Genomic DNA, 25,682 nt, shown 5'->3' on the forward strand with positions numbered 1-25,682 from the left:
CCTAGAGATGTCAATATTGATAGTATATTTTAGAAGGGCTGCTCGCTCACTCCTCCACAAAGATCAGCCTTCTCCCCGCTCATCTTTGAGACTCTCTCAGGTCACTGTCTCTGTCTTTGCCTCAAAAAGAACAGGAGTACTTGTGGCACCTTAGAGACTAACAAATTTGTTAGAGCATAAGCTTTCGTGGGCTACAGCCCACTTCTTCGGATGCATATAGAATGGAACATATATTGTGGAGATATATATACACACATACAGAGAGCATGAACAGGTGGGAGTTGTCTTACCAACTCTGAGAGGCCAATTAAGTAAGAGGGGGGGAAAAAAAAACGTTTGAAGTGATAATCAAGATAGCCCAGTAGAGACAGTTTGATAAGAAGTGTGAGAATACTTACAAGGGGAGATAGATTCAATGTTTGGGAGACAGACCTGTCCTCGCTTACAGACAACCCCCCAACCTAAAGCAAATACTCACCAGCAACCACACATCACTGAACAAAAACACTGACCCAGGAACCTATCCTTGCAACAAAGCCCAATGCCAACTCTGTCCACATATCTATTCAAGTGACATTATCATAGGACCTAATCACATCAGCCATACCATCAGGGGCTCATTCACCTGCACATCTACCAATGTGATATATGGCATCATGTGCCAGCAATGCCCCTCTGCCATGTACATTGGCCAAACCGGACAGTCTCTACGCAAAAGAATTTATGGACACAAATCTGACATCAAGAATCATAATACTCAAAAACCAGTGGGAGAACACTTTAACCTGTCTGGTCATTCAATGACAGACCTGCGGGTGGCTATTTTACAACAGAAAAACTTCAAAAACAGACTCCAATGAGAGACTACTGAGCTGGAATTGATACGCAAACTAGATACAATCAATTTAGGATTGAATAAGGACTGGGAATGGCTGAGCCATTACAAACATTGAATCTATCTCCCCTTGTAAGTATTCTCACACTTCTTATCAAACTGTCTGTACTGGGTCTTCAAGTGCCTTTTTACATGACCACTTTATTTGCATAGGAGGAGGAACACTGGCTAGTTGTCTCACTATTAGTATACTGACTAGCTCTGGCTGAGTATGTGACAATCTCTCTTTGATTACAAAGCAGAATCAAAAGACTATAACCGCTGGCAAAAGAGAACTTGGCCTGTGCAGCTCCAAGAGATATTACAGATGTAAATTACACACAGGAGCACCTTTTCATCGGTTGAAGGAATGACCCTGCCACGCTTGTACGGTAGAGCACATAATCAGACACCACTTGCTAAAGAACATGTTCAATCTTGTTCCTCACTGTGATTTATGGTGTTGCCACTGAAAGCCACACATCCAGGTTAAGGGAGGACTGCTTTGTCAGAATGCCATGTGTTGCAGGCTTCCTCTAAATTACATAGCTTTACAGTCCATAGACATAAGATGAGGGTATCCATCAAGCCACAGGTTAGTTATACAGTAGTTAACTCCTAGAGCCTGGATTCGGGGTGTGTGTGTTATAATGTTCCATTTTTACTGGCCTACTGAAAGGGCAACATTGATGGGTTTTAGGGAAGGTTACTGCAACTCTTAGCTTTGGGTGAGTTAGGGAGAGTAAAAAGGGGGTGGGAGGAGATAGGTGTGAAGGCAGGGTTACCAGATGTCTGGGTTTTCCCGGACAGAGCCTCTTTTTGATCCTCTGTCCAGGCGGATTTTTCAAATATCAGGCAATGTCTGGGATTTTTATAGAACAGTCTTTGCAGCTCAGAAAGAGCCCTGATTGGTCTACTTCCTGATTAGTCCCTCCCTACCTCTGCAGCTGATTGGTCCATCCTCCTGCAGCCACAGCTGCTGGATCCTGCCCACCCAGCCCTGGGGAGGAGGTCCTGCAGGGAGGTGCTAACTTACGGCTGTCACTGCATCCTGGGCTTGTGCCAGCTGCCCTGCCACCATGACAGGGAGCAACACTGCCCCCCACCTCCAGTGAGCACTGCCGTTGCAGGTATCCCCTCCGCCCCCCATACCTCTCCCACTACACACACCTCTCCAGCTCTTCCCTGCACCCCCACCCCTCCGGCAGTGTCCTCTTTTTGGGAACCTGAAATATGGTAACCCTAGAAGGAGATCTGGAGTCATGGAATAATCAGGCCTATTTTTAAGAGATGTTTGCTCCTATTTTTAAAATTAAAAAAACCCACTTTGAAAGAGGGGATTAAGTAAATGTACACTTCCTTTGTAATGAGTACAGCAAGCTAGTTAAACCAGGTATGCACGTTTCAGCCCAGTCTCCCCACCCCTGGGCCACTGGGTTCCTGCTGCTAGTCAAGTTTCTGTGCATCACAGTTAATGCTGATACACTCCTTGGTTTTGCTGCTCTCAAAGGACCTGTTGATGATAGCAGTGAAGTATTCTTGTAAACATTGCTTGGTGGTGGCACTTGTGCGAGGACACTTTTTTCTTCACCCTTAGGGTAAAAGCACTTTTCCCCAGGCTTTTCAAATTGCAGAACAATTTGCAGACATAGAATGGACTGAAAGCAGCTTGTTTAGGTGGTGATTATTTGTGTTACAGTAGTGCCTAGAAGCCCCAATAGAGATTGGGACAGTCTCTGTCCTGAAGAGTTTTCACTCTAAATAGCCAAGTCAATGGATGGGAAGGGATATGGAAAAGGGGCTGGGGAAGAGTAATTTGATCATGCTTACCTGCTGTGTGACAGAGCTGGACTCCCAGTCCAATGTTCTGTACAAATAATAATAATAGACCATACTGCCTCCTACTCTTTATAACAAGTCAAATCTATTAATAGCAAGCGCTATTTATTAACATTTTCTGGATAGATGTTGAACTTGTGCACACACACATTTTCCACTCCATGCATCTGATGAAGTGGGTATTCACCCACGAAAGCTTATGCTCCAATACGTCTGTTAGTCTATAAGGTGCCACAGGACTCTTTGTCGCTTTGTACATGATTGGAGAGCGTCTCTAAAACACGATTGTCCATAGTGATTCCTTGCCCTGGTTAATGTCATCCAAGTTAAACAGCTTTGATATGTGTAAATTCAAGAGATGTGATCCTGCTCCCACCATTTAATTTGAGCTGACGGGATTGGGTATCTTACTTTAACCCAGTGTTTCTCAACCTGTGGGAGGAATCCTAGGTATGGCTCAGAGGGGTGGGGAGGACTTATGCAGAAGGGAGCATTGGGGCTGAGAAAAATTCTATGATCTCAGATCGACTCTAATGTCAAGGTGCTTGTGTTTTGGGTAAAGTGGCTCAAGTAAAGCCCCTTGAAATCCACCCTCTGTCCCTGCCCTTCTGTCTTGGTGGCTCCTGATGGAGCTGCAGGCTCAGCAGCAGCCTGTTCTCTTCACCAGTCCGATGGCAGTCAGTTCAGTCTTGTGTAGAACTGATGGATTCCCCTGCCCCCAGCAGCATGTAGCCTTCTGCTGAGTAGGAGAATGGGGAAGTGGGAAGAGGTGGCATTGCTGGGGAGAACAGTGAAAAAAGCTAGTGACCAACAATACCACAGAAGAATAAAGAGTGAAGAAAGAACACACAGAAAAAGAGAGATGGCAGCAATTGTGCCATGGTATGTTGGGGGGAGACAGGAACCCAGATCCCAATCACCTTCAAGGTGCGGAGGGACCCCAAGGACCTAATGTTAGGAAGCACTTTTTTAACTGGATTAATCCTGTGACTTTGGCTGCTCTCAAACTGGGATCTTTAATAATAATTAAAAATCCTGCCTCATAAAAATCCCCCTCTGTTGAAAAGTAAGTCCTTTCTCAACTCTGCCCCGCAACTACCGGCTCTCGCAGGGACATGCTCTTCATTTTGGGGTTCAAATCCACTTCTGGTCTCTTTCCTCCCCGCTAGTAACAGCTGACTTTTTCTTTTCTGTGCTTTCAGATTCTGACAGCCAGTTGTATGAGATGGGGTATACCCATGAGGAGGAACCTTCTGTCTGTCCTGATGAGTTTGATGACTTCGTCACGTTTGAGGCAAGTATCAGTAAGCTAAATAAGGGCATGAAAACTGGGTGTGTGTAGGCTGGGACTTGAAATACATAGGCAGTCTGCCTTGTGGAGGTGCTGAGCCCTCACAGCTGCTGTTAACTTCAGTGTGGGTGGTGCTCAGAATCTCTGAAAGCCGGTGATGTGTTGAACACAAGCACTGTTCTTGATAGAAAACAGCATTTGCGTAAAAAGTCTGATAGCATCCCTTTGCCTTACTCTTGTATTAGAATCAGTATTTCTGCTTGCCAGACATTGCTGCATGTTGCTTTGGTGCTCAGAGTTGATGATAGCATTGAACGTTCATAAGGTTTTTCCATCTCTGGACACAAGCTGCCAGTGTGTGTTGTGTTCCTTGTGGGAGTGATGCCCCTTGTGGCAAAAGAATGTTAGCAACATGGCAAAGATACGTTGCTGTGGTTGCATTAGTTTTGCCACTGGGGGTTGTGGCAACAGAGGGCATGAACCCAGTTCCAGGAAGTACTTACTATAAATACGCCCATCATGAGCCTGTCTCTCTGCTCCAATCTCTTGGAGGCTGTTTCTAAACAGAAGGACGACACAGAATATTTCAGATGTCATCATTCATTACTGTGCTGTCGGCTAAAGGCAGAGCAAAGGGCAGTGTGATTTTCCCCCACCCCCACCCCCTTTTATTTTTGTTGTTGACATGGAATGTTCCATTTCAAAAAGCAAATGATGCCCTTCCCCGTTGGCCCTCCATACTGGGAAGGATTAGGCCATTCAATTTGTCTCTTGCTGTTTGCTCTCCTCCTCTGTAAATGAGGCTGCTGATACCAGGACATGCCTGTCCGCTTTAATTGTGGGCTTTTTGTTCTTCCCCAGTTGGCGGATGCACTGGGTGCCTTCTAGACAGCAGCAGCAGGAGGGCCACCATAATTACCCTCTGAGCAAACACTCTCCTGCTTCCATGAAGGCCCAGCTCACTGGGTTGTTTAATTGTTTTTCCAATTTTTTTTAAATGTTTCCCAATATAATTCAGTATTTCTCTCAAAGCCTTGCGATGGCACCCCCTATATAAGGTGTCTGTGCTTGCTCACTTGCCTACCAGACTGCCCAAACCTTTAACAGTCCAAAATGGGAGACTCCAGGCTTTGCAATATTGAGACTCCACTGGATAGGCCAGGGTCTCAGGGCTGCTGTGTGTTTACATAGAAATATGCCTACTATTGCTTGATCACAAATAAATATACAGCCCAGAATGCATTTTCTTGGTCTTGTATTTTCTTCGATAGAGGGCTAGGCGCTGTTCTCTTGAGTTCCCTGGCAATACACCTGACACTGATCAGCTTTGTTCTGTCCTTTGTCATTAAAAAGCAACCACTGGCTGCCCTGTACTTTCAAGACAGTAAGTTTTATATGGCTTTCACGTGTCACTTTGAAGACCCTGGTTAGTATAAAGTAAAATCATAGTAAACCATTCCTATTTTTAAACCTCTGCTTCTTCCACTTCCGGGGCATTTACTGAAATAGCTTGTTGGCTGGTTCCCACTTTTCACCAAAACCACTTGCTCTCCAAACTTGGAGGAATCACTTCTGTTTCCCCATCTGTAGAAAGGGAACAATACCAGGGGCTTGATTAATGTGTGAGCCTTAAGTTCTTCCATTGGGAGGCTTTCTTTAAGTGTAAAGTTATTTATTTGGAGTCTGGCTCTTTATGTGCAAAATGCCCTCATTGTCTTGCCTTATACTCTGTGCAGGAGAAGATACAAGTGTACGCTTCACCATTTTGCTTGCTCTCTTGGGTATTTGAATAAACCTCATAAATACCATTGCTGTTTTTAGCAAGGTGGCTGCAGCCTTTTGACTTAGAAACCCCAATTTATACTTGGAGGGACAGGGTAGGAAATGCATTTTCTCAAATTCCTCTTCCAGTTTGTTCAGCATCACAAATTCTTCTTACTTCTGCTGACTGGGCTAAGCTAAATGGGAGTTGCAGCTGCTGCTATCCTTTTCTGTGCTAATAGCCAGCTAGAGGCTTTAAATGTTCACTCCCTGGATTTGACTGATGGCTCCGTTGCACTCATACAGTTAATGATCTTCGCTTTCTCACTCTACGGAGCTACTGCGAGCCATTGTGGGGGTGAGCCTGTCTTTAAAGGGAAGGGAAATTAGAGCAAGTGGAAGAGCACTTCCTAGTGGCTGTGTGGGAATGTTGCAATTAACCTGTTATTCTGGGAACAAGTCCATACTGAGAAGTTCAGAGTCACTTACTTGTCAGAATAAAAACATAAATAGAAGGAAAATGAACGGCAAACCTGCAGCTTGCTTTTTAAAACTGAGAATCCATTTTTGGGGAATTGTATTTGGGGTAGTTTTCAGCTGATATCCAGCCCAATGTGTTTTTGAATGTGTTTGGTAAAATCACCATAGTTGTCTGACGCATGACCTGAAATAATTTCCAGTCTATAAGGATTTCACAGAGCCTCTGCAAATGAGAGCATGATAGAAAGATATTGCTCAGTCTTGCAAGTGTAAAAATACATGAGTGTCTTGTCTTTTTTCTTTTTTCTTTTTTCTTTTTTTTTCTTTTCCCTTTTAATATAGCTGAACAGGCGGCCCCTGGTGTGTGGCATCTTATTCTGCGCATCCTGCAGTGCTGTACCAGGGAAAGCTTGGACTGTTTAGAAGAGAAACTAGGGAAAAAGTAAACGAGGAGTGCTGGCACAAACGAATGTGCTGTGAGCTTTCTTTGATGTTACCTGTAAGCACTGTGCTGTTCTGCTAGTCTGAGCTAGGAACTGTGGATTTACATCCTGTAGTTGTATGGAGGACATGCCCTAGAGAATTTCTAAGGCAGTATAAAACAGACAGACATAATCAAAAGCCTCTTTCAAGATGATCCAGATGATAAGAGGGAAGAAAAGGAAAAAGGACACAAACTTTCAAAAGTCCAGACATTTCCCTTAGGCATACCAACACTGGTGATCCAGTGAAAAGTACCTTGTTTCAGGCTCCTGTTGGAATTTCCCTGCGTATGTGTTTGCAGCAATCAAACAACTTCGCAGCCTTTTTTTTTTTTTTTTTTTAAACTGGGCAAGGCAATGCAGTTAGAATTGTCATTTAAGATGATGGCTCTTTAGGTTCCCAAACATGTAAATGAGTACATGAGGTTCTAGGCTGTGGATTAGATGAAGGTGAGCACTTTTCAAAATCAGTGATGTCCTTAGGCAGGGCAAAGGGAGATGGGTAACATTTAGCTTCCCTCCTTCTCAGTTGTCAGAGGTCTGGTCTCAGAAGAAATTTCTTACAGGTAGGGTGACCAGACAGCAAATGTGAAAAATCAGGACAGGGGGTAGGGGGCAATAGGAGCCAATATAAGAAAAAGACCCCAAAATCGGGACTGTCCCTATAAAATTGGGACTGGTCACCCTACTTACAGGTGACCTGCAAAGGAATAAAATTTCGCTCTTTCGGTACAGAGTCAGGAAAACTCTTTAAAATATATCTTAATCTCTTGCTTATTTTGTACTTCCCTAATTTTACTGGAGGATTTAATGAGCATCACAAAAATGTGGATTGGGCACGCTCCCTGCCCTTAGACGAAGGGGAAGAAGTATTGAGTCCTTAAAAAAAGATCTTTATTCCCAAATGTTTGGGTTAAATAGGTGTAAATAAAAGTTGTAAATAGTCTGAATAAAAACTCCTTCCCTTTTTGTTAATAAGGTTGTTCTTCTATACACTTGTGATATCATCATGCTCCTAGTTCTTCCTCTATGTGTAAGCGGGGGAATGATTCCGCTATTGTGGGGAACTTTCCTGGCTTATACACTACCCCGGTGAAGTGGGCTAGCGAAAGGATCTGAGTCCTCACTCACACTTCCTTTACCCAGAGGCCTGCCTGACCTCGAGGGCTCTCCTGTGTGGCAGAGTCCTTGTAACCCCAACAAGGCTGGGCCCAGGATTCCTGGGGAGCTGGATTCCCAACCTTGGCATGGTCACTTAGGGCAGGGGTGGGCAAACTACGGCCTGGGGCCGCATCCAGCCTTCAGATGCTTTAATCCGGCCCTCGAGCTCCCGCTGGGGAGCAGGGTCCAGGGCTTGCCCCACTCCGGTGCTCCAGCCAGGAAGCAGGGTCAGGGGTTGGCCCCACTCCATGTGGCTCCCAGAAGCAGCGGCATGTCCCCCCTCTGGCTCCTATGTGTAGGGGCGGCCAGGGGGCTTCGCACGCTGCCCCAAGCGCTGCCCCGCAGCTTCCATTGGCCGGGAACCATGAGCATTCATGGCCCACCATACAATTTCCATACTCAGATGTGGCCCTCAGGCCAAAAAGTTTGCCCACCCCTGGGCTAGGGTGTCCCCACTGCGGGGTGGTCTCTCTGCACTGGATGCTTCCCTGACCCACTGATTACATACAGTTCAAAGCAAATACAATTTATTAAACCGCAATCAATTTAAAAAAAATAAGGAAAAATGGGAAAGGTTAAAAGAAAACATATAACCCTGCTCTGAGGCATGGGGGCATCACAACCAGCATCTCTGTAATGTAAGAGACGTTCAATCTGTTCCTCACAAGTCCCAGGCCTCCTTCTCAGGCCCTGGCTGTGCTGCAGGGATGCTGAGGGTCAGACGCTTGCTCTGGCAGTGGCCACACGGTCTCAGGCTCTAGGTGGCAGGACCCTTCTTCCCAGCATTGCCCCCTCCCCGTCGGGGTTACGATCCCCCTCCAAGTCTGGCCTGCAAGGCCTCTTGGCTGGGGGCATCTCCCTGCACTCGCCCTGCTGCCCAGGGTACCCCTCGCTCTCCCCAGTTGCTCACCGCACTCTGCTCCGGACTGCTTTAGCCCCAGCTCCAGCTCCAGCTCCACTCTGCCTCAGCACAGCTGCTGCTGCTGCTCTGCCTCCAGCTCCCTGGGCTGCTTCTCTGGCCCCCCTGGCTCTGGTTGCTGCAGCTCTCCTCCCAAACAGGTCTGCTCTGTGGGCTGCTTCTATGACTCTGCTCCCAGCTCTGACCTGCTTCCTGGGCTGCTTTTCTGGCCCCTCTGGCTGGCACGGCCCTGCTCCCCAGCTCAGCTTGGGCCTCTGCTTTCTCTTTAGCTGGGCCCCACTCTGTCTGTCTGACCCAGGCAATTACAGCTCACACAGAGGACGGGACTGGCCTGCCTGCCCTGTCAATGAGGCTGACCTGGAGCATTGGCCTCTCCGCATTGTTCCTGGGGACTGTCAGTGTCAGGGTCCTGATTTCCCATTGGCCCTTCCCCTTTCTTTTAGTACTGAGAGCTAGCCAACCAAAACAACCCCACTGAATCTTTACATATGGTAGGCAAGACTTGAATCTGTAACAGGGGTGGGCAAACGTTTTGGCCCGAGGGCCACATCTAGGTATGTATGTATGTATGGCGGGCCATGAATGCTCATGAAATTGGGGGTTGGGTATGTGGAGGGGGTGAGTGCTTCAGCAGGGGGTGCGGGCTCTGGGGTGGGGCCAGAAATGAGTTCAGGGTGCAGGAGGGGGCTCTGGGCTGGGGCAGGGGGCTGGGGGGAGGGTGAGAGCTCCAGTTGGGGTGCGTGCTCTGGGGTCGGGTTGGGGGTGCAGGAGGATGCTCCAGGCTGGGACCGAGGGGTTTGGAGGGTGGGAGAGGGACAGGAGTACAGGCTCCAGGCATCGATTACCTCAAGCAGCTCCCAGAAGCAGTGGAATGTCCCCTTTCCGGCTCCTACGCAGAGGCATGGCCACGCGGTTCTGCACGTTGCCCCATCCACAGGCGCTGCCCCTTCAGCTCCCATTGGCCATGGTTCCTGGCCAATGGGAGCTACGGGGGCCGTGCTTGGGGCAGGGACAGCGTGCGGAGCCCCCTGGCTGCCCCTACGCATAGGAACCAGAGGGGGGACATGCCACTGCTTCTGGGAGCCACATGGAGCGGGGCCAACCCCTGACCCCGCTTCCCGGCTGGAGCGCCAGAGTGGGGCAAGCCCCGGACCCTGCTCCCCAGCGGGAACTCGAGGGCCAGATTAAAATGTCTGAAGGACCGGATGTGGCCCCCGGGCCATAGTTTGCCCACCCCTGATCTGTAATGTTAAAAAGTTGTCTCTTTTTTAAATCTATTTTTGTTGTGGAGGGGAAAGGACCTGTTTGGAACTTTTGGGTGCTTTTTTACGTTGCACTGAAAAGGGCCACAGCCCAACTGTTTGCACTTTGCAGGTCACCTTTACAAGGCCAAACGCCCTGTTACAATTTGACCGATTGTGTTGCAATAGTCACAACAATGTGGAGAGAGGCTTGGGTTAGGAAAGTGGATGGGTGGAACGGAGGAGGAGCAAAGAAGGGTAGAAGATAGGGGGGAAATGCAAAGTTTTCATTTCTTATCTAGAGGAGGTTTGATATTTCTGTAACTGTAGCAACCCACACAAATCCTGTTAGATTGCTGGCTGGCAAAGATGCAGAGAAGAGCGTAGCAAAACTGCTTAATCTGTTCCTCGTGACTGGAGATTCAAGCATACCTCTGAACTTTCAAACCTGCCAGTGTGTAACAGACAAAACTGAAATGTGGAACTTATGAGTTTTCTTGCACATCATACACCATAATTGACAAATTATGTTTGAAAAGCCTATTTTAAGAATGTTTTTTCATTGCATGAATTAAATAACCTAACTGAGTAAATAGAAAACTGGAAAAACAAATTCTGTCTTGTGTGGGTGTACGGCTTCCCCACACACATCATCAGCAGGGTTTGAACTCAGGACCTTCAGTTCCGCAGCACAGAGCTCTACTACTTGAGCTAAAAGAATAGTGGTCTTCATGTGAACTGGCCTCCAAAGTGAGACACAAAACACTTTGCCAGTTGGTTACTAGACTGGAGTAGAATATTGGGGTTGACAATTTGTGTATCTTAGTGGAAAGGGTTGTCCAGTGATTAGAGCAGGACATTGGTTGTCAGGATTCTTGGGTTCTATTTCAGGAATGAAGTGTTGTCTAGGAATTAGAAAGGATAACCAAGTGCATAGTTTCAGTACGTTCATTCTGGAATGCATTATGGATGAGGCTTGAGCGTGTCATGTTAGACACCTGGGTTCTGCTTCCAGTTCTTCAAAACTTGACCTTCTACATTCTCTCCATTAACTTCTTAGTAGAATGGTGGGAATGACAGTTGTCTCCTCCCTGCAGTAAGGAAAGTGAAGCAGTCCTCAAAAGTAAGAGCCTTGAAGTGCAAAGAAACATAAACAGGGCTCTGTGGAAGAGGTGAGTTTGTGACTCAGCCTCTTGGCTCCCGGCCTGTTGTGCCCTGCTTTGCACAAAAGGGCATTTGGAGAATCTTTCTCTTCCCTGCCTCCTGATGGAAGGCTTGCCTGGCTTGGCCGGGTTGTGGAACAGGGAGGCTGAGTCACTTGAAATGACTGCAAAATCAGGGACACTAGGGGTTTGACCCAAGGGGTAGAGAGAGGAGAGAGAGTGGGGGAGAGAGTGAGCATGCCCGGCAAGGCTTACTATATCCTTGCAATACTCAGGTGAGATGGTGAGACAGTGAGTATATTTGCATTTGTAATCTCAGGGATATTTTGATTTGGAAGGAATATGGGAAGATCTAGAGCCCTTTTGGTAGCTACCAAGTAGGGCAGCCAGGGGGAGCAACTAAACTTTCTCTCAACCTGAGATAAGACAGAGGTAATTAGTGTGACCTGTGTTAAATTGCCAAAGGAAAAAATGCTAACCAGAAAGTACAAATGTGCATCGTACTAGAGGTGCTGAGAACTGCATTGGCAGCATTGCCCTCGGCCAGCCAATCAATACAATGTATTTCAGAGATGATGAAACAGAATAGATGGTTTTAAATGGTTCAAAATTAGAACAGCAAAAAGTCTGTGAGCTCTTTAGTTCCTCTGAATTATTGATCAAAGAAAGTAAGACGCGCTAACTGATGCATGACATGAAATCTTTTTACAAATAGATGTTGACCCTTCCAACTACTGGCCCTGTGGTTATTTGTATTACCCTAGTGCCTAGGAGCTCTAGTGATGGAGCTGTGTTTACACTGGCATTGGAACAATGCAGACTCAGTTACTATTGAGCCCTGAAAAATCAAGGTCTGTTGGTAATATTTCTTTAGCCCTCGTGCTCTCTATCAAAGCACTTCTGTTTGTGAAACCCAGCTGCATTTCAGTCAGATGAAACGGAATAAATGTTTCTTAGCACTGTAAAATTGTTCAGTGCAGACAAGGCCTCAAAGTTCAGGTTAGTAGAAGAAATTTGCAGTGCAACAACGTGGTTGATAATGATTGCTTTCACCAAGCCCTCTAGGCAGCAGAACCTGGTGTATGTTGTGGTTATGCAGCCGTCTGAGTGGATGTGTAATTGTATGGTTATACCAAACTTGTTCTCCAGAATCTAAGCTTTTGTGGGGTGAGGGGGGTGGGGAGAGAAATCTACATCCTTTAAAGTAGCAGAGAAAACCTTCAAAATGTGAACACTGTAATGGTCATGTAGGGCTGCCTGCCTGAGCCTGTATCCAGCCTGTGACAATCACTCAGAGCTGTGAATTCTCCTTGTGACGGGTTGGATCACAGAAATCCCCTTGGGAGCTGTCACCCGATGTGCAAAGACTACCCCTGCTCCTGTTTTTCCTGCCGGCTCAGGACTCCAGCACCCTGTCTTGCTGAGCCAGACACTCCAGTCTGCTCCAACACAGACCCAGGGTCTGAGTCACTTGTCCCAAAGCTGCAAGTTTACCTGAAAACAGCTCACATAAGTGTGCTTGTCTTTAGCACTCAGATGCCCAACTCCCAATGGGGTCTAAACCCAGATAAATCCGTTTTACCCTGCATAAAGCTTATGCAGAGCAAACTCATAAATTGTTCGCCCTCTATAACACTGATAGAGAGATATGCACAGTTGTTTGCTCCCCCAGGTATTAATACATACTCTGAGTAAATTACTAAATAAAAAGTGATTTTATTAAATACAGACAGTAGGATTTAAGTGGTTCCAAGTAGTAACAGACAGAACAAAGTAAGTCACCAAGTAAAATAAAATAAAATGCTCAAATCTATGTCTAATCAAACTAAATACAGATAATCTCACCCTCAGAGATGCTTCAGTAAGTTTTTCTCAGACTGGACACCTTCCAGGCCTGGGCACAATTCTTTCCCCTGGTACAGCTCTTGTTCCAGCTCAGGTGATAGCTAGGGGATTCTTCATGATGGCTCCTCTCCCCGCCTTTGTTCTGTTCCACCCCTTTATATATCTTTTGCATAAGGCGGGAACCCTTTGTCCCTCTGGGTTTCCACCCCCCCTCACTGGAAAAGCACCAGGTTAAAGATGGATTCCAGTTCAGGTGACATGATCACATGTCACTGCAAGACTTCATTGCCCACTTGCCAGCACACACATGTACAGGAAGACTAACAGGTAAACACAGCCATCTGCAGACAATGGTCCTTGTTAATGGGAGTCATCAAGATTCCAAACCATCATTAATGGCCCACACTTTACATAATTACAATAGGCCCTCAGAGTTATATTTCATATTTCTAGTTTTAGATACAAGAGTGATACATTTATACAAATGGGATGATCACACTCACTCAGTAGATTATAAGCTTTGTAATGATACCTTACAAGAGACCTTTTGCATGAAGCATATTCCAGTTACATTATATTCACTTCTTATGTTTTTATAAATCCATATAGACTGCACAACGTCCCACTCCTGTTGACCTGAAGCCTAAAGCCCACCACTTTAAAATGTGATTTAATTATTTCATTGCTGCACACTTTAGCAGAAACATCAAGCTAGTGTCCTCCTTTCATGGCTGGGAATGTGGGGGAAGGGTGCAGTAGCGCTTAGTGATTCTAGTTAGGATCGAGGAATTCAAGCCCTTGGTCCCTCCCCCTTCAAATTTGTCATCTTTGGCCCTTTCCCAAAATGGAGAGACAAACTGAGAAGTGTCCCCTTATCAGAATCCAAAGTTTTTACTGCATCCAGGAAACAAAAAATGCCCCTCCTAGGTGCCCAAAGCCTCATCTGCCACTGCCAAGCTGCCCAAAGCTCCCGCTTCTCAGTGACAACCTGTAAGTGTAGATACGCATTTAAAATGCCTACATCCGTGGCACTCAAACAGTGAAAAGTTGAGAACCTCATTGCTATTCAGCTTAATTAATAAATAAAACCAAAGAGGTATTGACCGAATGGAGGGGAACAGAACTGTGCAGGGGAAAAGGCTGGGGCAGTGCTGCATAATTCCCGCATCTCTGCCACTTGTTAAAATAAGATTTGTATTATTTAAATTGTAGTAGCAGCCAAAGGCCCCCAGTAGGATCAGATGCCTCGTCCTGCTGAGTGCTGTACAAATGTGTATATAAAGGTAGTCCTAGCCAGGAGAAGCTTACAACTAAAATTCTGTACATTTTCTGTCCTCTCTGGGCTATACTGCCTAGTGGGAATGGAGAATCAGGAGGGTGCAGATAATTCTTGGAGTCCATGTCTTAGAGGGCCCTGCCCTCAGCCTTTAGTGATTTCAAGCTAGTTTTTTAAGTTGTATCGTTTCCTTCCTCCTCCAAATATTGCGCCTTCTGTTCATCCACTGATCCAGCTGCACCCATGCGATTGGTGGTCTCTGCCCTGGGAGAGAGGAGCACAAGCTACTTGGAGATCTAAACAACTATTGGGCTATGTAGATTGTTTTATAAACCAGGCTGGACAATGGTCAGGATATCCCCTGGCACAATGCCAATGAGTTAGAGGTTTTAGAGACCCCGGGCCAACTCTGCGCAACTGGAGCTGGGGCTAACCTCTCCACACCTGGTGGAAATCATGCCATCCTCACACTGTGAATTTAAAGCACCCATAGCTCTAGTCTGCTTCGTTCAATAAGATAAATGTATTTTAGGCTGTTTCTCGTAGGAGTAAATTCACAAGATATTACTAGTCCTTCTTTTGCATGAAGTATCAGGGAGTGTTGGTATCCTGGGAGGTGGGAGTCTTATTTGAGATAGAGAGAGAATTTGACTGTGTGTGTCTCTCTCTCTCTCCCTGATCAGTGCTTAGCTCTGCACTTTTTGAATGATTCCAGTAAGCCATTTCCTGTCAGCGAGGCGAAGATTTGAGAGACCTGCCATAGTTATCACCTGCAGTGTGAGAGAGGTTCTATACACGAAGGCTGATGTTGCAAGCAGCGTCTACATCATGTACAGGAATTTGCTTTAAAAATAATGAAATCTGATCACAGAGGCAGTTCAGATATTTATCTAGGAATTCTGCTGGGGCAGAAATTTTCTCTGAGATGTAGTCTCTTCTAACTGCAGGCTTACCTGTCATCTAAATACTACTGGTGTTGGCAGCAGGGTGGGTTTGTTATAACACTTTAAAATCAGAGTATATGGCTATATGAAGGAGTTGGTGTTGTAAGACTCTTTTTTCAAAGAGGCGTTTATCCTGAATTACCTTTTGGCTTTTAGACTCAACTTTGATCCTTTTTTAATGTATCTATTTTTTTTGGAAATCTTTTCTCTACTTTAGGGCACAGAACTAGAAGTCAGATCTGCGTCTAACCCTGTCTCTACCACAGACTTTAGGAAACCCACTTAGGGTATGTCTAAACTGCAATTAAAAATCCACAGCACCTAGTCTCGGAGCCCAGGCCAGCTGACTCAGGCTAGTGGGGCTCTGGTTACAGTGCTAAAAATAGCAATGTAGACATTTGGGCTTGGGCTGGAGAACGGCGCTGAGACCCTGACCCTTGTGGGGTCTCAGAGCCCAGCTCCAGCCCAGGCCACAAATGTCTTCAGTGCAACTTTATTATAACCCCACAGCCCAAGCCTGCTGACCTGGGCCAGCCACAGCCGTGCCATGGATCTTTTATTGCAGTGTAGTCGTATTCTCTATTGCTGTAGTTTGAATTTCCCTAATCTAAGAAGGAGGAACACCACTCCTCTGGCAAGGATAAATTGAAGTTTATAAACATGTTGCTCTCTTGCATGGAAGGCGCTATAACAGTGCAAAGTACTGCACTTTAAATACACCCAGACCCGTCCAAACTTCCTTATTTTACAACGGCTTTTTAACCCCTTGCAGTGGCCATTTTGTTATCCATCATCTTACATCTCCTTTATCCGTGAAGCTAGACTATCTACAATCTACTTAATAAACTAAGGTGACAATATTCAAGGTGTCCTTGGGTAACATGCCAGTACGAGTATGTCTACACTACCAAAAAAACACCTTGGGCCATGAATCCTAGAGCCCAGGTCAACTGACTCGGGCTCGTGCTACGGGGGCTAAAAATAATAATAAAAATGCTCCCACTCTGGCTGGAGCGTGGGCTCTGAGACCCATCCCCCTTGCCATGTTTCACGGCCTGGCTCCAGCCCGAATAACAGCGTCGATCCTTTCTATTTTTAGCCCATAGTGCAAGTCCGAGTCAGTTGACCCGAGATCTGAGACTTGCTGCCGAGCGGTGTATGTATCTGGTGTAGACATGCACCTACGGCCTTGTCTATTTTATGCTTATTGACCAATGGTGGAACAAGCGGAAGGTATAGCATAGATAAAACTTAGGAGGGCTCTGGGTGTTTTCACTATCATGTCCTCTAATCTTGCTCTGAACAAATTGTGACATGTCCGTAAAGTTGTCTGAGCCTTATCTACACCCCAGCTCCTGCTGGAATTACCTAATGGAGCTGCACTTGTTAGGAATTATAGGTCTGAAAATCCTAGTCTAGACATAGCTATTGACAGCTAGCTGTCAACCAGCTGTGAAACTCGGATACTTTCTGATAAAAAAAGTTAGTTGCCCGGGCCCCATGCCCATGGAAACTCCTAGAAGACAATGGCCACTCCAATTGCCTGGACATTTGGCACCTAGCAACAAATGACCATGGATGGCCCACCCTCCTTAGGAAGCCAACTGGGTATGATCAGCTGGGGAGCGAAGGGCTGGGGAATGGCCAGGTGGGGTTGTTAAGTGTGGGCTGCTGGAGGCAGGAGAGAAGATTCTGGACTGGGCTTAAGGAGGGGTCAGAGGGCTCTGGACTGACCCAAATGGACTGTTATAACTAGGGATGTAAGAGTTCAATCAATTAACCGGTTAACCAATAAGCTTGATGCTTATCGGTTTCTGTTAATGGTTAAACTCCACCCCGGGTCCTGCCGGTCTGCTGGCCCCGTGCGCCCAGGGTCCTTCACGGCAGCAGCGGGGATCCCCGGATGTGTTCGGATGCCAGGTGGCAGCCGAGACCCTGGGCACACCATGGGGCTGGCAGCAGCAGGGACCCTGGGCACGCTGCAGGGCCAGCAGCACCCCCCATCCCCCACATCCGTAGTTCACCAGGTAAACGTTTAAGCATGTAACCAATAGAATTTTAATTGGTTTCACGGTTACTATTTTTTAAACATTATTTACATCCCTAGTTCTAACTTTCTGTTCTCTATGGTAAGTAAGGACTTTCTACGCTGTGTTCCAGACATCTAATAAACCCTCCTGCTTTTACAATGCTGGCTGAGAGTCACTCCAGATCAAGGAAGTTGGTATGTATTGTTCCCTTTGGGTGTGCAAGTCTCCCACAGGTGTCCAGCTCAGGTGGACTCGCTGCAGGGAGCTGATGGAATGAAGCAGGGGTACTGAAGTTTCCAACGTTTGGGCCCAATAGGCAGTGAAGCCAAGTGCCTTGCCCCCGTGAAACAGTGTTGTGCAATTTCCACTTTTCAATTTCCTGGCTTTCAGGAAATCTTGTGGATTTTAAAAACAATTACATTGTGCAATTTCCCACCTGAAGAATACTCCATATATTTATAATCTTAATTCCAGTTTAACAAAGGATTTTTGTTTAGTTTATTGTTTAGTTTACTCCCACCACTCCTGAAATATGTTGTTGTTTTTACACTGTGGATTTAGACTGTCGATTAATGGTTTCCTAGAGTATTTGTATAATTCCTCTGAAGGTGTATAAATGCTTAATTTTCTCTGGTAGCAACAGTGATTTTGTATCTCTGCAAAAAGAGTTAAAAACAAAGATCCCCAATAGAAAACAAATATCATATATAAAAGAACCTCTCTCTTCATCCCAGCAGAGTGAACAGAAGCCTGTCTTGTTCTAACTGAAGGAAATGTAAATTCCTATTTAATTTTTTTTGTAGTATAAATAATTGCTGAATTTGCAATCTCCTGAGTGGCTGGTGGCTTCTGAAAGATACTTTTTTGTGTTTGGCCAAGTGACTAGCTCTCTGGGTAATGCCAAAGTCCTGTATGCCATCTTCATGTACCTTTGTTCACTCTGCAAAGACAGTAATGGTGAAATCCAGTAAATCATACTTACTTAGGTGTCTCATGTTCATAAAGGCTTGCGTGGACATAGAAATTGCACTGACTTAACTAAATCCAGTTTCTACATTTAATTGTTACATTGATGCAAGCCCTTTGTTTGGATCCTTAAATCAGTTTCAATGGGTAATATAGATTTTTAGTTTTGTTTGTTACAAAATTGCCCAACATAGATGATGATATTCCTTAAAGAAAAAGGAAGGAGGGGAAATAAAGGAAAATAATGGCTTTTAAAAATATGTGCCACTTTTTCATAGATGACAGTGCAGCGGGAGTGCTTTGCTGCCTGCCAAAGAGCCCTTGATCTGGGAGTTTGTCAGGGTGTTATCTTGCGCAAAACAGGATGCAAAGAATTTAGAAAACAAACTTCAGACCTTAGGAAACGAGATGGAATTATTATCTTCAACTCTGAATACAATGGATGGGAAGCTAGAAAAGCTGGGTCCCAGTGCACCACTTGGAACAAACCAAGGACACTGGGAGTAGTTAGCATCAACAAGGCTGCAACTCTGGGTGGGTCAAGCAGCTTGTTTAAGGGAGTGGCCACCTCCACAGAGGTTGGACCTTCAAGAGCTGATGACATTTTTGATAAGCAAGGCAGTGGTAATGGATGCAAAAGTCAGAATCATTTCTGGTGGCAGCTGAGTTAGAGAGAAACTCAGGATTTCCCTGTCATTTCAGAGAGAGCACTGAGAGTGCCATGAGTAAAAATGTCATAGAAGGGATCTCATCATCCCTCCCATTTCCAGCAAAGCTCTGGGTAACCCACAACCTGAGATTTTTTTTTTTTCTGTTCTTGGGTAGAGCCTTGGTGAAGAGGTTCCTGGAAGAAGGTCCAGGAGGTGAATAAACATATGAAGAGAGTCTAGTAGAGAATTTCTCTAAGAAGGTGAATGCCATTGTGACAATTGGAGATGTTCTTTATAAATAATTGTAACCCCAAATATGTGAAAGAACTGGGTAAGCTTCACTTTGGATGGAAGAAAGAACATTTAGACAAAATAAATGCTGCATCTCGGCAGGTGGTGACCCTTGTGGTCGCTTCTAAACCTAGGTTCTATGATTTAGTTTAAACACTTCCCTTTTGGTGCTTGCTTAGTAGAGTAGTATTTGTTTGTTTATTCCTTCCTTCGTTCGTTCTTGGAGGGCCAAAATCAAATCTGGGCATGAATGTTTTTGAATGTGGCTGCTTTGAAGACCTTGCACATTAGAGAGAAATTTTCAAAGGCACAAAGGGCAGCGTGGCACCAGTCTGCAGATTTTTGAAAAGGTGTCTTTGTAGTTCTCTCCACTGTGTTTCTGTTTGTGTGGGCGAGTTCTTTAGGAAGAATTATGGCTTGCAGGTTGTTCTCATCAAAGTCAACCAGGATTTTATTCGCCTCACCACTGGCTATACAAACAATCTGTTCTTCAATATTAAAGATATTAAAAATGGATGTGTGCTACCAGAGGCTTGGTAGCTAAATAGGCTAAGAAGGCTAAATACTATTTCTGTCATTATTAGTACTGACCACTGTATGGAGGGGTGTGTAGTTTTCCCATCTCCCACCCTCAAGTTGCTCACAATTTAATGTAAAAAAACACTTGCACATGTAGCTTTTAAAAATTACAATGTGTTCCTTTGAAATATACCTAACCCCTTTCCTCCCGAAGTCCTGATGACAAACAGCTGCAGAATACCATAGCCCTCAGCATGGAGGGGTGGGTATGGCAGTGGGCTCATTTGAAGTGGTTTATACCCTGTGTCAAGCCAGAAAGCCAAGAGAAATGTCAAGAGATGGTTTAAAAAGAGAAACTTCTGGTTTGGGAATTCTGCACCATCAAACCTTATATTTTCAGAGATATCCTGATCTGAGATCAAGGGGCCTTAATGTGTTTCAATAATGAGGGCTCTAGGAAACCTGGAGATACAGTACCTAAGCACTTCCCAGGTAGAATAATTGTCGGAGAGAGGTTCCTAATGAGCTTTGAGGCTTGTGCTGCCCTTCCTTGTTAGGAGGGCATAAAGGAAAAAATTTCCCTTCTATTTAAATTTTTGTTTTAACTTTTAAAAAATTATTAGGTATCACAGGTGACGTAAGAAACATCCCTTCTATATGTCACTTTCCCTTGCAGCACGGGGCCCGGGTCACTTGCTGGTTTAAACTAGAGTAAATGGTGGAGTCTCTAATTTGCGGTCTTTAAATCATGATTTGAGGACTTCAATAACTCAGCCAGATGTTAGGGGTCTATTACATGAGTGAGTGGGTGAGGTTCTGGGTCCTGCAATGTGCAGGAGGTCAGATTAGATGATCACAATGTTCCCTGACCATCTGAGAAGATGATCTAGAGAAATGAGAAATAAATCATGTCATTAGGGCTGCATAAACCCATTTACTTTTGTTTCAGTCATAAAATTTTGGTTCTTTAACAGCAGCTTGCGGTAATAATCAACCAAAAAAAAATTTACTTTGCCAAAAGTTACACGCTTCATAAGGGTACAAGCCTCATTCCTCTTACTATTTATAGGCCTAGGATAGGGAATTTCAGTGTCTGATTTTTTTTTTTTCCAGTTCTGTGTCCTTTATAACAAAAGAGTCCTGTGGCAGTTTTAAGACAGAGGGTACATCTATACTTACCTCCGGGTCTTGTCTAGACGCGATAAATCGATCCCGGAAGTGCTCGCCGTCGACGCCGGTACTCCTGCTCCGCGAGAGGAGTACGCGGAGTCGACGGGGGAGCCTGCCTGCCGCGTGTGGACCCGCGGTAAGTTCGAACTAAGATAGTTCGACTTCGTAGCTGAAGTTGCGTATCTTAGTTCGAAGTGGGGGGTTAGTGTGGACCAGCCCTAACAGATGTATAGTCTTAAAGGTGCCACAGGACTCTCTGCTGCTTTTTACAGATCCAGACTAACACGGCTACCCCTCTGATACTTTATAACAAAGTAATATTCCTAAAGTCTTGTGAGAGAGAAGTCATCTGGGAATGGATGTGCCCCAGATCAATTATAGAGTGCTTTAAAACAGTGAGTGAGGCAGATGTGCTCTTCCTTTCAATACAAAAACAAAATCTCGTTATGGAATGTCATGTGCTGGGAAGAAAGAAATTGCATGCACCTTGAATCAAGTCTTTGTTTAGTGGCTTTTTTAAGGGGGAAGGAGGGGAATAATTTTTGAAAGTCACATGAATCAAACTATCTGTAAAATGGCAGGGAAAAATGCATTAGCTCACACATTTGTTATCAGAGAGGTTGGTAGGTCAAGAACAAAAGGAACTCTGTTTAGAGACCTGAGGTTAGTCTGTTAAAACCAGCACAAATACTTCCTGAACTTTGCTTCCCTCCTCCCTGTCAGAAATAGCTGGGAGTTACCAATGTGTAGCTGGAGGTGAATTTTCCTTTAGAGAGGCAGTGATATGCGCTCACCTGAGGGCCTGGCATTTAACTCAAAGGAGAAACTAACTAGACTGCAAAACTGGAAAGAGAGAAATCCATGTTAGTTCACGGAGATCAAATTTTCAGTCCAATCTGGAACGTCTCAGTGCTGCAGGTAAGAAGTTTAATGACACTGCAATGAAGAGAAGTTCAGTCTTTACCCTGCTGAGAGTTCTGATTGATTTTTTTCATCAAGTCCACTGAATATCTAATTTAGTTAGAAAGTATCTCTTCTCCCTGCCATCTGTGGTGCTCTGTGTGTCTGCAGATTTTTGAAAGGTGTCTGTAGTTGTCTCCATTGTGTTCCTGTTTATGGTGCGGGAGTTCTTTCAGGAAGAATTATGGCTTGCTGGTTGTTCTGCAGCACTGAAGACGGTTTCTGTGAGAAATTGGTAACTGCTTTTTGGAGAGTCCTTTGTTTAAATATTAACTAGATAAATATGGTACAAATTCTGCCTAACTTAAAACAGCCTGTATATGTCCGTAATGAAGTCAGGTTTAAAAAGCTAGAATCTATGAACTTTCAAAAAGCATTGTAACTTGTAACGGCTGTATCCTGCAAGGTGGGTAATTGTCAACATCCCAGGTGGAGTGTTAGAATCGCAGGTTCCTACAAAAAACTGGAAGTTGCCCAAATACATAGGAACAATCAGGTATTGCCACACCTGAGAGCTCACAGTCCTACAGCTGGTGACCCGCTGTACGGAAATGCTAAGCGATTTAATAGTTCTCTGTCTCAAGGCATATATTTGCATGTTGGCACTGGAAGATCATACCACATGCAAACTGTTTCAGGAGTTCTTTTTTTAACAGGGTCATGGTTTTGGAAGTTGTTTAATTTTTAGCAGCACTGATTAGTGTTATGCTGTAGAGCACCGTTCACCTGTTGTGGACGAGCAAGCTGTGCTGGTAGAAAACTCTCAGCCAGTGTAAGGAGATATCTAGGGGTCCCTCCAAAGCCATTTGATTTGGTCCTCTGCTACAAGGTCAGTGATTGTGTACCTTCCCTGACCTGCTGTGCTATACCTGATGGGAAGGGAACGAGTCCAGGAGAACAAGTGTTGAGTTCAGAACGGGCTGTGCATCAGGATGTTTCTTCTAGGCTCAAGCTGTTGTCACAGAGCTGTTGGCCTGCACCATGCAGTGTGGCACTGGAGCTTGCATACCTGACTTTGGGTTCACCCAGCGTTGTCTGAAACACCCCTGAACTCTTGATTCCATTATTAAGGTATATAGATAGTGTTCGAACAGAGGAACTGGATGTTCGTTTCTTCAATACAAAGAGAATGTTTGTGTTGTCGCTTCTGCTTAACTGTGTCTTTTGGTTTTGGTTTTGTTGTGGATTTTTTTGCCTTTACTCCAGAAAGAAGCGTGTTCTCGGTTTGTGCCACCTAACTAATGGGCTTTGTTGGTTCTTGTTGTTAGCCAGCCATCAGAATGGAGATCGTTATGAAACTGGAAATACCCTTGGCAGGTATTTTGTGTGATTGTAGAACTAGCAAAGGGATGGCTGATCTCAAATGGCCTCCCATAGTTTTCACTGTGTAATCAATACAGGCATTAATCTAAAAATACGCTGTTTACTAGGAAACAAAGATGTTCATAGTTCCTAGTTTCTGTGGTCAGGGACAATAGCATTTCAAGTCTGGATTTTAGAATGCATAAGAACGGCTATACTGGGTCAGACCAAAGGTCCGTCTAGCCCAGTATCCTGTATTCTGACAGTGGCCAATGCCAGGTGCTTCAAAGGGAATGAACAGAACAGGTAATCGTCAAGTGATCCATCCCCGGTTACTCAATACAGATATTTTTTTGAGGGTGGGGCAAGAATGACTGCACAGTAATAAAATGGCACCTGCTGGGAATACGTTTCTTCTGATTACTGCTGTTAATAACATTAGTGCTATTTTACACTACTGTACCTCCTGCTATGGGAAGAACTTAAAATGCTTTACGGACATCAGTGAATTTACACTTTCAACAAAAACATTCTCTCCATTTTACAGATGAGGAAAGTAAAGCACAGAGAGACCAAATGACTAACCCCAGGTCACACAGGAAGTAATGGCAGATATGAAAATAGCACCCAGGCTCATGGCTTAACCATAAGCTATCTTTCCTCCTGCATTAGATCAGTCTAGCAGATTTTGCTATAGACCATTTTACCTGGTTTTGGTTTTCTGAGGTGCACTGCTTCCTCCTTCACCCCACTCTTTGCCCTATCTTTTATCCATTGCAGAATGCGAATATGTAGTATGGCCTAAAAGAGGGGTTGGGAACCTTCGGCATGTGGTCCATCAAGGTAATCCACTGGTGGGCCGAGAGACATTATGTTTACATTGACTGTCCACAGACACACACCCTGCCCCCCCGCAACTCCCAGTGGCCACAGTTCGCCATTTCCGACCAATGGGAGCTGTGGGAAGCGGCGGCCAGCACGTCCCTGCGGCCCGCGCCGCTTCCCGCAGCTCCCATTGGCCAGGAATGGCAAACCACGGCCACTGGGAGCTGTGGGGGGCCATGCCTGCGGATGGTCAACGTAAACAAAATGTCTTGCAGCCTGCCAGCGAATTACCCTGATGGGCCACGTGCTGAAGGTTGCTGATCCCTGGCCTAGAATTTTTGCAGTAGGTAAAACTCATTTGCTCTGAATCTTGGGGTACACGCAGCTGAATTCCAGTTACGCTCTTCTCTTGACTGATGGACACAATTTTGGGAGCGCAGATCTGCACAGTAATCTCTCTCTCCCCACCCCACCCTAAAAAAGAAACCAAAACAAGACTATAAGGTGGATAGAAAGCTGACTAGATCGTAGGGCTCAACGGGTAGTGATCAATGGCCCCATGTCTAGTTGGCAGCCGGTATCGAGTGCCCCAAGGTCGGTCCTGGGGCTGGTTTTGTTCAATACCTTCATTAATGATCTGGAGGGTGGCGTGGACTGCCCCCTCAGCAAGTTTGCAGATGACACTAAACTGGGAGGAGTGGTAGATACGCTGGAGGGTAGGGATAGGATACCGAGGGACCTAGACAAATTAGAGGATTGGGCCAAAAGAAATCTGGGGTTCAGCAAGGACAAGTGCAGAGTCCTGCATTTAGGACGGAAGAATCCCATGCACTGCTACAGACTAGGGACTGAATGGCTAGGCAGCAGTTCTGCAGAAAAGGACCTACGGCAGGGGTTCTCAAACTGGAGGTCGGGACCCCTGAGGGGGTCGCGGGGTTATTACATTGGGGGTCACGAGCTGTCAGCCTCCACCCCAAACCGCGCTTTGCCTCCAGCATTTATAATGGTATTAAATATATTAAAAAGTGTTTTTAATTTATTAGAGGGGTCACACTCGGAGACTTTCTATGTGAGAGAGGTCACCAGTACAAAAGTTTGAGAACCACTGACCTAGGGGTTACAGTGGACGAGAAGCTGGATATGAGTTGACAGTGTGCCCTTGTTGCCAAGAAGACTAACAGCATTTTGGGCTGTATAAGTAGGGGCATTGCCAGCAGATCAAGGGACGTGATCATTCCCTTCTATTTGCCATTGGTGAGGCCTCATCTGGAGTACTGTGTCCAGTTTTGGGTCCCACATTACAAGAAGGATGTGGAAAAATTGGAAAGAGTCCAGCGAAGGGCAACAAAAATGATTAGGGGTCTGGAGCACATGACTTATGAGGAGAGGCTGAGGACACTGGGATTGTTTAGTCTGCAGAAGAGAAGAATGATGGGGGATTTGATAGCTGTTTTCAACTACCTGAACGGGGGTTCCAAAGAGGATGGATCTAGACTATCCTCAGTGGTAGCAGATGACAGAACAAGGAGTAATGGTCTCAAATTGCAGTGGGGGAGGTTTAGGTTGGATATTAGGAAAAACTTTTTCACTAGGAGGGTGGTGAAGCACTGGAATGAGTTACCTAGGGAGGTGGTAGACAGGGCCGGATCCAGGCACCAGCTTAACAAGCAGGTGCTTGGGGCGGCCAAGGGAG

At 45.4% G+C, this 25,682-nt stretch overlaps 1 protein-coding gene across 2 annotated transcripts in view; it reads left to right on the forward strand.

The window, feature by feature from the left end:
• The window catches only part of RAB11FIP3 (RAB11 family interacting protein 3), a 185,790-nt gene that overhangs the window by 94,794 nt on the left and 65,314 nt on the right, over positions 1 to 25,682 (forward strand). For both annotated transcript variants that reach the window (XM_024219653.3, XM_024219661.3), the window contains exon 3: positions 3,916 to 4,007. In XM_024219653.3, the coding sequence (XP_024075421.2) occupies positions 3,916 to 4,007 (92 nt within the window). The remainder of the gene's footprint in view (positions 1 to 3,915; positions 4,008 to 25,682) is intronic.

This window comes from Terrapene carolina, unplaced genomic scaffold (assembly GCF_002925995.2).
Source record: "Terrapene carolina triunguis isolate 2854851 unplaced genomic scaffold, T_m_triunguis-2.0 Scaffold67, whole genome shotgun sequence".
NCBI lineage: Eukaryota > Metazoa > Chordata > Testudines > Emydidae > Terrapene > Terrapene triunguis.